Source organism: Sinocyclocheilus anshuiensis, unplaced genomic scaffold (assembly GCF_001515605.1).
Source record: "Sinocyclocheilus anshuiensis isolate Anshui unplaced genomic scaffold, SAMN03320099.WGS_v1.1 scaffold1170, whole genome shotgun sequence".
Taxonomy (NCBI): Eukaryota; Metazoa; Chordata; class Actinopteri; order Cypriniformes; family Cyprinidae; genus Sinocyclocheilus; species Sinocyclocheilus anshuiensis.
This window is the reverse complement of record NW_015538055.1, coordinates 3,036,011-3,049,054: the sequence shown is the minus strand read 5'-3', so window position 1 is coordinate 3,049,054 and position 13,044 is coordinate 3,036,011. Positions and strand designations below refer to the sequence as shown.

Sequence of the window (13,044 nt, the reverse complement as noted above, 5' to 3'; positions counted from 1 at the left end):
GGGGGGGGGAGGGGGCTAAAAAGATTATAAAGCAAACCTGTTGAATTTTGCTCTTTGTCTCCAGTCGTGATTAACTAAAGAAGAAATAAAAAAAAAAACATATTCATATGAAAATAAACAACTTAGAAATATCAGGTACTACTGCAATCAAACTGAAGTATGCAATGTTAAAAATACTTCTATCCCAACTCAATATGCAGAGGCAACTATAAGTGAGCCATTAGTAGATTGATTTCCTCCTGAAAGTGTAAAAAGTGTGACTTTCAAAACATTGCTCTATTTATCTGAGCAGTAAAACCACCAACATTTGACAAAACAAAAAAACTTGCAGTAGAAAAAAACTGTATTAAATTTGTGACTTGTAAAAATTACATGATCTAGGAACTTTATACAACGTGTGCCATTCTAAAGACTCCATGTCTTTCCTTTACAGCCTCGTTTTCATCAGTGTTAAATTCAAAATGGCATCTAACCTGATTAATGTCTATAGCATAGGGTTGGGTTGGGACCATCAGTTTGGCACTCCAATGGCAGATGGATGAGAATATGCTTGAAAACAGGCTATTAAAGTGTTTCTATATGATATACTATGCTATCTCAAAGCAATATGGTTGGACGCAATTGCAGGTCACTCTACCGTTTTGAGCAAACTTGCCTTTGCTGCAAGATATACTGTCATTATCAAAAGAGCTGAACTCGTCAGGCAGCACCAGCCAATCAGGAGGCGGAAGCTGGGGTGACTTGAGCTGGTCATCTCTGTGACTAACTGAGACTGAGAAAAAGGAAACAAATGCATCGTGAAACCAAAGATATATGTTTACAGTGAATCATGTGGATGAAACCAACATAACAGCCTACTGACCTAAATGCATGGACTTGATCTGGATGCACAACCTTAGAAAGTACAATATTTCACATAGGCTATACAACCACAAACAGTGAATGAAGAAAAAGAAAAACTAGTGAGGTGAGCAAATCTATTTAAATCATGAATGAAACCTGCAGATTCCATGTAAATATGTGCATACAAATCTCCATATGTTTTTACTTACAGGCCCCAGACCCATCTACTCTCTCTTCAAATCGGTTTCTAGTTATGCATGTGTGTATGGCTAAAAAAAGCAGGGGTATATTTGCCTCTCACTTAAGTGAGGTAAATTCCAAAGTTACCCACAAAGATACCCTGACCTTAAACCTAGGTGGGTAGAATTTAACATACTGAGTGTTCAGTACTTTGAAGCTGGACATTTTTCTGTAAACTGATAACAACTTATCTTCTAAAGCAAGTATTTTTGTTTGTTTGTTTTACCGCTGATCTGACATTTTTGGTGAACATAGTTCTTGTAAAGAGATTCACTGTGTGTTTGTTGCATGTCAATAGAAAAGCATGTGTGGATTTCTAAAGAGTTTTCCAAAGAGTTCCCATTATTATTCCCCTCATCTTTCTGAGAACCAAACGGCAATACAAAATGATCCTGCATTTACCAGATTAACAGTTAACTAATCTAATCTAATGTCATACTATATAATAAATCTAATCTAAATAAGAGACTCCTTGAAGCCTAGTTGGCAAATGTGTTAAATTATATTACCAAATATTTAGGATTGGGGGATCTAAAGTTAAATTTTCAGAATTGGTTGTTGAAAATTGCATATTGATCAACATCTAATCTGAATAATTAGGAGTCACACATCCCTCCATGTTGATTATTGTCCAACTCGTCACATTTTACTCGTCACAGATCTATGGCTAAATGCAAATCCCCAATAGAATTATTCAATTAATTGTTCAATTAACATCTTCTATAAGGAATATAAAGAGTGAGAATTAAATGACAATATTATATTATGACCAGATCTCATCAATACTGAGTACTAGATTATGAGAGAGATTGCTTTACTCACCTTAGTGTGTGCTGTAGTGTGAAATGTGGCTGTGGGACTGAATGAGCATCTAGACATGGTCTCTCCCACAGGGTTTCCCCTTTTCAAGCTCTCATTTTCTAGCCCTGGATCATGTCTCTCTCTCTCATCCTGCATTTACCAGATTAACAGTTAACTAATCTAATCTAATGTCATACTATATAATAAATCTAATCTAAATAAGAGACTCCTTGAAGCCTAGTTGGCAAATGTGTTAAATTATATTACCAAATATTTAGGATTGGGGGATCTAAAGTTAAATTTTCAGAATTGGTTGTTGAAAATTGCATATTGATCAACATCTAATCTGAATAATTAGGAGTCACACATCCCTCCATGTTGATTATTGTCCAACTCGTCACATTTTACTCGTCACAGATCTATGGCTAAATGCAAATCCCCAATAGAATTATTCAATTAATTGTTCAATTAACATCTTCTATAAGGAATATAAAGAGTGAGAATTAAATGACAATATTATATTATGACCAGATCTCATCAATACTGAGTACTAGATTATGAGAGAGATTGCTTTACTCACCTTAGTGTGTGCTGTAGTGTGAAATGTGGCTGTGGGACTGAATGAGCATCTAGACATGGTCTCTCCCACAGGGTTTCCCCTTTTCAAGCTCTCATTTTCTAGCCCTGGATCATCTCTCTCTCTCTCTCTCTCTCTCTCTCTCTCTCTCGCTGTGTGTTTTTCTCTGTCTTCCTCAGTTTCTTTCGGTGGTAGTGGCTGTGGTTGGAAACATAAGAGAAGGTGGATGGCCAGAACATCACCGTACTTGACAGAAATGAGGTCTGAAGTTGCTGAAAGTGATTGGACTTATGCTTGGGCTTCACTGAGTAAATATATAAAATACCCTTCTGCCTATTTATTGTTACAGATACAGAGATTTCAGCGGCAACACAACAAAGATGAAGTGAAGATAAAAGGTCATTGATATGTGGCTTCTATTTAAACACATATGTCAGTCCTAAAAGCAGCCACTTTCTCTTCAGCTCTACCAGACATGTAAAAAAGAGGAAAGGGTGGTTTGCCCAAGGAGATATTAGGGGTTATGATGTGTTTGCGTGATGTGGTGTTTCATCCAGGAGAGGAGGTAGTAGTTACGTGTTTATACTGATCCACGGCATTTGTTCTTTTCTTCTCTTGGATGTGTTAAAACCTTTGGGACATCCCCCATTCAGTCGCTTGTACTTTCCTATGAAGACATGCATACCACATACTCCTACACAAAAGCCCACACAAAGACAAACACTCCTGTACTGTCCCTGTCTCAAGTGATTGTGACTGCAGTGAATAACCATGGTGTTATCAATATAAAAAAAACACATTCCTTAAAATATATATGGAGGAATCCTTCAGATGAAACCAAAACGACCAGTGTACAAAAACAGCACTGCCACTAATAGGATTTTTAATAGGATGTTTGAAGCTGTTAAGGGTCATTCACACCGAGGATGATAAGTATAACTATAAAGTTTTAATAATCACTCTAATTCTATGAGAACAGTGAAGTCCACACCACAGCTATAACAGTGATGACATAGAGGAATAATATCATTTGAATCACTTTCAGAAGCTAATGAACAATAAAAACATTAACAGCCAATCTGAATCCACCTAATTTTAAAGAGCTTGAACATCAGGTTAGGCGCCATATTGAATTTAACATGGAAAACAAGTCTATGAGGGATAGATTTACAGTCGTTACACGATCTTTATCTAGATCATGTCATTTGAGCAACTTTTTTTTTTTTTTAACATAGACATTTCATCAGCTGAACACTTGGTATCTTGTTAAACTACAATCCATTCAACACACTAAATTTATCCCTCACTCGGTTTTCATTCCTGTCCAAATGAAATGCCGCTTCCTCTACTAAGGTCTTTTAAAGGGGCAGATGTTGTAACTGCAGTGTGCTTATGGTAAACAGAATGTTATCAACCGTTGGTGTGGACGCACTAATATAGTTATCGTTATAGTCATCTTTACAGTTATCATTCTTGGCATGAACAGGCCTTTTTTGTTATATTTGTGGTGTGGACTTCACCATTCCTGTAGAATTTGAATTATAAAAATTGTATATTTATCAATATCAGGCATTGTGTACTATTGCTGGCTCTTTGATGAATAGCTTTGTTCCTCTTTTGTAAGTGAAATGTCTGCTAAATGCATAGATGTAAATGTAAATCAATATTATTATATTTCCCATCTGGTAACACTTTACAATAACAACACGTGAATAATCTAACACCTCAGTTTAGGTTTAATAACACCTTAAGTAATTACATTACTATGAACTAATCATGAGTTAAGGCATGTATTCATCAAGATCTTACCTTAACTACAACACGGGTGATATGAATTCATGTGTGAAAACTTACCCAAAGTGTTAATTAATACATTAACTAACAAATATGTTGTAACGTAGTCAAGGAGGTCATTATTCACAGATGTATTAATATGATCTAATATGAATTAAGGTTAGTTCTTGACTAGTACATGTCTTAACTTATCATTAGTTCATATTAAAGTATATTCAATTTAGGTGTTAGTACGTGATTATTCATGTGCTGTTATTGTAAAGTGTTCCCTATCATCCTTTGTGTGAATGGGCCTTTAACTCTTTATTTATGTACATTGTAGTCTTCATATATAAACATACAAGAGTCATGGCATGTTTTGTTAGTTGCATTTTCATTTACCAGAGGTGTAATGTATTTAAGGAAATGTAATTAATTACTGTACTTGAGTATCTTTTTGGATATTCTGTTTTACTGAGTATCAAAGATATTAGTGTTACGATCCCATCCCCAGTCTAGGGTTGGGAGTAACAGGTTAACTAAAACTTATATGGGCAAAATCATTAAAAACATGGAGGAATCACACCAGTCCTCTGCTCCAGAAAAAATGTAAAAACCACCTAGTTTGGCAACTTAATTTATTCAGGAAAGCCAGAATTATGGAAGCAATAAACATCTTCAGGAGAACCCGGCCAAAACAACAACCAAAATAGCAGCTAACTAACAGGAGGAGTACTAAATAACCTATGTGAGTAAAAGAAAAGAAAAGAAAAGAAATCAACAACATAAGCTTTCCTCAACTCCCTTGCTAACCAAAAACAGGGATAAACAGGAGTACAAAATAAAATGGCAACCTCTCCCTACAGCTTCCAAACTAAGCATAAATCAAATAAACCAAAATAAGTTACAGTACCTGTTAATACCTTAACAAGAAAAGTAAGATTAAAGTAAATTTACATACACTATATGGTTACAACGCAATCTGCTAGTCAACAGGGATACAACTTACTTTCAGAAGTATTCACTTAACAGATAACTATTTAAGTTACCCTCTCAATCAACAGACACCTTAAAGAGAAAACACCCAACACAAGTCTGGAGCAGGGGAGAAGTGAGCCTCTCCAAACAGTGTTCACTCTGCTCTTTTGTAGCTCTGTTCCGTCTGCAGCACACTCTCTGATGAGCACCACCTGTGGGTAATTTGAAACTGCCCAGGAAACAGAGAGTGAGAGAGATAGGAGGAGAGAGAGCACACACACAGGGGACACATAACCACACCCCAAAAGGGTGGAAAAACACACCTCAACAATTACTCTTTAAATACATACATCCTAGGGATGTAACATTAGCAACTTTTACTTTCTACTTCACTACATTTTTGTATATGCCGCTGTACTCTTTACTCCACTACATTTGTAATGAGTATTGCAATTACACATTACATTTTGTTTATTTATGCAGTTTATTTATGGTACAAAAGAAATTATATCACCAACTACAGGGCACTGAAAGTACTATATCTTGTGCGTTTTGCCCTTACTCACCCAAACTTGTCAACAAGGCTACTTTACGTGAATGCGAGTTCCTTAGCAAGTAGTTGTGAATCACAGGTGTTTTATATATGAGATGAGGACATGACTGCAGCCGGCAATGAGGCCGAAACCAGCACATCCAGTGCAAGAAGGCTTTGACTTTTTAATTCTACTAAACATTATTTTATTTTTCCATTATACTGAAGAGACCTTTTTGAAGGATATTGTTGTTGTTGTTGTTTTGTTTTTTGTTTTTTTTTGCAATTTTGAGGTGTTCAGTTTTATTTTGGTTTTAGAAAATAAACGTGATTGCTCTCCTCACAAATCCACTCTTTCTGGTTTTTGTTACATGTTCTCTGTGCCTTGTCTTGGACTTTTATGTCACTTCCTCCCGTTGTATTTGTAGTAAGTTTGTAGTCCGTTTGTTCATTGGTTCCCCTTGATTAGTCTCCCCAGGAGTGTGTTGTTATCTTGTGTCAGATGCTGTTTTTATACAGTCTATGGTCAGATACGACTGACTGACCAATACTGACTAGCCTACAACTTGGATAAGATTCCTAAAAGTTTCACACCTACAGCACACATTACAGACATTGATGCACAAACGCGGATATGTTCTACAGTATAAAGAATAAATAAACCAGTATTTAACTCCTTATAAACTCCTTTATTTCGCTTAAGCAACTTTAAATATAATATGCATGCACAATAAACTATTGTAAAATTTATTTACATCACTCGACAGAAAGGTTTTTGCAGGTTTTAATAAAATGTAAATTAATAACAGCCATAATAAGCAAATTTCCAGTACGCGCCTTGCACAGTATCGTCAACTCACTCATCAGAATCTTCGGTAATCCTCGGCAAACTTCGCCACGACTCATTCGGTTCTGGTTGAGTCCTCGGTAATCCTCAGCAAACTTCGACAGTTGGGACCGGCTCAATCGGTTCTTTTTGAGTTGGACGTGCTACTTCGGCTGTGCGTCCTGCGTCATCAACCCGGAACTAAAGTTCGATTCAGTTCGATTTGTGAACCGGCTCGACCGGTTACTTCGTGAGAATCGGCTCAAAAGAACGATTCGTTCAAAAACCGAACATCACTAGTTTGTTCTAGTTGTTCCATTAAAAACCTGCACAAGTGCACATAGATTCTTGCCTCTGCCGGTTTCCCCAGCTTTTCCACAACATTACAGTTTTTCACTGGCATGTCTCTGCATCTTTGAGCCTATATTTAGTATGAGTAAAATAGGCCTACTTAAGTACAAGTACAGTTAAAATCAGATACTCTTAAGGCTTTTACTCAAGTAGTTTTGTAATTGGTGACTTGTAACTTGTAGTGTAGTAATTTTCACTGTAAGGTATCTGTACTTTTGCTCAAGTATTGTTTTCAGGTATGCCTACTCTTTACACCTCTGTCATTTACTGAACTGAAAGCGTAGCACAATACCGATTATACATAGAACCACATATGTGTCATATACTGTATTTAGCACAGATACAAAAGAGAAAAGTTTTGTGTAACCAGGATTCCTCATCTTAATGAGAGGGAAACTCAAGTAGATGTTTGCTGGAGATAAGATCAGATGTTGAGATAAGAATAGAAGGTCAATAGCCAATTGTAGGTGGAGACTCTTCAGTGGGAAACTCTCATACTTGCTCTTGGTACTTTTTTCAAGTCAGTCTTTCTAGCATGATTCGCGAGAGTCTCTCTGTTTTCATTTGTTGGGGAGGGGGGAAAGACCGCTGTATATTTAGAGGTGTGTGTTTACAACAGCTGAAGGAGTCAGAAAGAAAGAGGGAAAGAGACATAAAGGAGGAGAGATTGAGATCAGACTTTGGGAGCATCATGTTCTCTTCAGTATTCCATCTGTGGAAGAAAAACCGGTGAGGTGACATTCTGTATGAGGTTAGCCACAATGATTATGGAATGCCCTGTGCTTTCCCCACTGCTGTGTTGTGCACCTGGTATAAACAGATCACTATAGATCCAAACCAAGATAAAACTGTGGATATGAAAGTAAAACTGCCCAATTGACATTAGTAGACTACTGTTGCTTACTACATCGGCAGGTAGCCGCTGAAATGGAACCCCAAAAATTGACTGATTTGTTGCATGCACTTTTAAATATAAAAGTTCTTTATTGGCATATATGGTTCCATGAAGAACCATCCATTAACATCCATGGAACCTTTACATTGCATAAAAAAACTTATTTATGATATAAAAATGTTCTTCACACTAATAAAAAAAATGGTTCTTTTAAAAACTGTTAATTGAAAGGAACCCAAAATGGTTCTTCTATGGCATAACTGTGAAATCCCCATTTGGAATCTTTATTTTTTAAGAGTGTGGACCTGCAATGTAAATTATACAGTGTAAATCTGGAGGTCGCATAATTAAGATCCTTTTGGAACAGTCTTTTGATGCCTTAATATAACCAAGCATGTGAAAAGATCAGGCTCCTTTTTAGCATTAACTTCTCTAAAAATGTGCATAACGTGGAATAATAAGTCATGTAAAACCTATAAATATCAAGGAATTTTACAATGTCCCAAGCCTGGAAAAGGCTTTACTGGGACAGGTTTTCTAAAAAAAAGTAATGGATAAAATCTATATGTTTGCATATTAACATACATTTTTGTAGGTTTATTCTTGTGTACAGTAAAACTTGTCTGCAAGTATTAATGAAAAAAAATATCTGGAAAGGTCATAGAAATGTGATTCAAAATGTGCGGGAACAATAGGAATGACTACTGGAATTATTTGCATACTGTTTACTACACTTTTACCAGGCGCCTGTTTGTTTGTTTGTGGACTAACTCATTTACATTTTCAGGGTACATGATTTATGGAATAAACAGTCACTTGTGTCACAATTTCTAACTAATTTGTTTACGCCATCCATCTTCCGCTGAAACGGACTTCTTTATTGTTGGATCCTATAACTGGTGAGACTATTTAAACATGTTAAACAACAATAAACTAAGCAGGCTGTGCATTGAATATTAGTATACAATTTATAGTAATACAACATTTGTAATAAATAATTAATTCATAATGTATTTTATTCTATTACATTAAATATCAAATATTTTTTAAATGCAGTCTGTCCCATGATAAGATCAGATCATTGTGCTACAAGCAGAAGTCTTACATGTGAATTCTCATTTATCACACTGCAGCACGGTTGATGTAGATCTGGACTGTGGAGATTTCTGTATCTGCTGGTGACCTGTGGGAGTGAGAAATTGCTTCATAACTGTCAACTCACATTGTAATTTTTGCTAGAAAAAGAAAGGCGCAATGTTCACACGTACAGTATCTTTGCATTTAAGCAGTTTATATAGTTTATACAGTTGATCGTTTTTTAACATGTTCTTCACACTAAGAAAAAAATGGTTATTTTTTAAAGAACTGTTTACTGGAAGGTTCTTTGGGAAAACAAAAAATGGTTCTTCTGTGACATCACTGCAAAAAGCCTCTTGGTATTTTTAAGAGTGTATTTAAAAGAAACTTTCACTAAGCAGTGCCTTATCAGATGCCAGTGGCGGATGGCATTAACTGCACTATGCATGGTCAAGTTTTTTTTATGCACCATACATTGATATATATCGCGCTTGAACGAATTTTCTCATCAGTTGACGCCTCTGCACTGTTCCACAGGGCCACTTCCGCTTCTCATGCTCCCAATTAGGCCCACCTTCGTTCATCTTTTTCCATTTTCCGTTGCCCCCTCACTGTACTTATATGTCAATAATTAATATGCTGCATCACTGTTTTTTTTTCTTTGCATAGCAGTCAGTGTTGTTGATCACAGATATTTAGTGGAAGTTATCCACTTTTAATTGCTAAGTTAATTTACAGATGGCTATTTCATATAAAGATCACAAAATGAAAACATTTTGTTGCCTTTGCTCAATCATCTTTGTTGATCTCAGTGTTGACATTACAATGCTAAGTGTCCAAACTATGACCACATATTTCGTTCAAACGTATGTACAGATTTTGTTATGTGGGTATAAAAGAACTATTGACTATTGAGAGCAGAAAAATCTTTCCAACCATGAAATAAATGCATAACATAAATGGAAATTGTGGTCTTTGACTGTTCCACAGACCACTGCTGAAAAGGAAATCAAGCCTATCATTAAATGGCACACTAATAGACTACACATTTACTGTAGGCTATCTATATGCATTGTAGTATATGGATGTTAATTAAAACCGAAGGTGAATTATTTTTGCGTAATCAAAGGCAAACTGAAGAAATACGAAAGGTGAAATCCATTAAGAGTTTTGTGTTTTAAATGCTACATCTCATAATAGCATAGTCCAGCTCTAGGCCTTGTGTGTGCTGTCTGTGTAAACAAGTGTAAAAATGCTATTTTATTATTCCACAAATATTTATTATTATTACTTTTAATATTGAAGTAATTAATACCTCACATGCCAAACTGCTAATTTATTAATTTCAAACATGCAGTTCTTTACAGCGGATTTTCTGACAACGCCGTGACGTCATCGCACACTTCCTTGAGCTTGTAGCGCAACACCGGCTAGCATGATAGCGCGATGCTTTTAGCTTCGCTACATCAGTGTATTAACTAGTCGGTTTGACACAAACAAGCACAAATTACAGCCATACTGTTAGTAAACTCAGAAAGTATTGCGTATATGCAAAACAGCGAATTTCAACCAGGAATAACCGCGACTCGAGGTAGGACAAACATAGGAGAGCTAACATGTTCGCACAGCTCGAGCGCACTTTAATTCGTCTCTTTACTACTAATTGTTTAGTTTATCAGTGACAATGAGGCGAAATGCGTGAATAAGTAATGTATTTTTAATAAATGGACATATGCTATCTTAAAAACGCTACATAAACGCTTGTTTGATGGTTATTTAGCAGCAAGTGACTGTTAGCAGGTTGTTTGTAGCAGGTGTCCTGGACTTTTTCTGTTTTTGTAGTTTAGAGTTCAATAGCTTTTACTATCTGAAAGCATATGTTTCTAGAATATGCTTCGAGTAAATTAAGAAACTTCTGGAAAGGTGGGGTGTACATGACAGCTGGGTATCAATTGTGGCCTGTGTGTGATGTAACACAGTTTTCCTTCGCTGTGACGTAGTTTATTATAGGATTTTATGTGTTCAGTGGTAGGCAGCAGATTATTATTATTATTTATTTTTACTTTCTGCCTGGTTATCATTGCTTTCTAGCGTAATACAGACAGTATGGAAGAACAACCAAACAATAACATAGAGGTGACTGTGAAAACTCTGGACTCCCTGAGCAGGAGTTACACAGTTCAGGCACAGGTAAGCTGGATTTTTTTTTCCTATTATGCATATTGTCACATGTCCTTTATAATGATGAGTTGGCATTCTGCATTTAACCACAATTTAAGGTGAAGAAGTAGTCATGTGATCGCAGGTAAAGACAGAAATCCACTGTCTGCCAGTTGTCTTTTGAATTGACAGCTTCTCCTTTCGCTGTAGATGACTGTGAAAGAGTTCAAGGAGCACATATCACCCTCTGTTGGAATTCCCGTTGACAAACAAAGACTCATTTACCAGGGCAGAGTACTTCAAGATGAGAGAACCCTAACAGAGTACAGTGAGTTGATTTGCATAAAAACAGCAGTTTACAAATCCTTCGAGGGAACTCCATTGACGTTGTACATACGATTCCATAGAAAACAAATTCAGTTGAAAAAGTGTAGCAAAACTACACATTTATTTATACATTTCAGCATGTGCTTTTGAATAATATCCCCTTTGCAGTCTTGTGACTTTTCTGTACTTGTCCCTGTTCATCCATATCTGTCTAGACGTGGACGGAAAAGTAATTCACCTGGTAGAGCGGGCCCCACCGCAGACCAACCAACAGGGCTCCGACTCGGGTGGCGTTCCAGGGTCCTCTGGGGCGACACAGGGAGGAAATCAGAACCCAAACTCAACCAGTAGCTCTCAAGGGACCCCTCTTGGGCCTACGCATGACCGCAACGCCAACAGCTATGTTATGCTGGGTACTTTTAATGTTCCGGTTAACATTATGGATCCTCAGCAAGTTCAGGTGGAGATTTTTTTATACTCAGTCAGTATCACTTGTATAGCTTGATATTGGTACTTTTTGCTTAATGTATTCTTTTTTCTTAGATGTCCATTCAGCAGATGTTGACAGGCCTGGGAGACAGTGCAAGAAATCCACGTGTCAGTACCAGCACGGGGGTGAGGACCATTGTGAACTAAAGAGAGCTCTTTTGTAGTGGGGGAAATTGCATGCAAAAATAAGCAAATTCATGTTTTTATTCAACAAGGATGCGTTAAATTGATCAAAAGTGAGGGTAAAAACATTTAGAGTGTTAAAGAGAGTTCTATTTCAGAGAAATTTTGTTCTTTTGAATTTTATGTTCTTCAGATATTCCTGAAAAAATAAATGCATCAAGGTTTCCACAAATATTTTAAGCAGCAGAACAGTTTTCAATGTTGGTAATAATGAGAAATGTTTCTTGAGCACCAAACCAGCATATTAGAATGATTTCTGAAGGATCGTGTGACACTGAAGACTGGAGTAATGATGCTGAAAATTCAGCTTTGCTATCAGAGAAATAAATATCATGTTAAAATATATTAAAATAGATTTTTTTTTTAAATTGTAATATTTCATAATATTGCTGTTTTTTTATTAAAAATAAAAAAGCAGCCAACCTTGGCTAGCATAAGAGACTTGCATAGAACAAGCATATATATATGTGTGTATATATATCTCTATATATATGTGTGTATATATATCTCTATATATACACTGAACAAAATTATAAATGCAACACTTTTGTTTTTGCCCCCATTTTTCATGAGCTGAACTCAAAGATCTAAGACTTTTTCTATGTACACAAAAGGCCTATTTCTCTCAAATATTGTTCACAAATCTGTCTAAATCTGTGTTAGTGAGCACTTCTCCTTTGCCGAGATAATCCATCCACCTCACAGGTGTGGCATATCAAGATGCTGATTAGACAACATGATTATTGCACAGGTGTGCCTTAGGCTGGCCACAATAAAAGGCCACTCTAAAATGTGCAGTTTTACTGTATTGGGGGGGTCAGGGGGGGCTCCGAAAACCAGTCAGTATCTGGTGTGACCACCATTTGCCTCACGCAGTGCAACACATCTCCTTCGCATAGAGTTGATCAGGTTGTTGATTGTGGCCTGTGAAATGTTGGTCCACTCCTCTTCAATGGCTGTGCGAAATTGCTGGATATTGGCAGGAACTGGAA

At 36.5% G+C, this 13,044-nt stretch overlaps 1 protein-coding gene across 1 annotated transcript in view; it reads left to right on the top strand.

Annotated features, from left to right (window-relative positions):
- Positions 1–10,276: 10,276 nt before the first annotated feature.
- LOC107683286 (large proline-rich protein BAG6-like) overlaps positions 10,277–13,044 on the top strand; it is a 19,273-nt gene continuing 16,505 nt past the window's right edge. Inside the window, exons 1-5 of the mRNA XM_016479343.1 lie at positions 10,277–10,484; positions 10,985–11,083; positions 11,264–11,381; positions 11,596–11,840; positions 11,924–11,995. Coding sequence (XP_016334829.1) covers positions 11,000–11,083; positions 11,264–11,381; positions 11,596–11,840; positions 11,924–11,995 — 519 coding nt within the window. The 5' untranslated portion in view covers positions 10,277–10,484; positions 10,985–10,999. The remainder of the gene's footprint in view (positions 10,485–10,984; positions 11,084–11,263; positions 11,382–11,595; positions 11,841–11,923; positions 11,996–13,044) is intronic.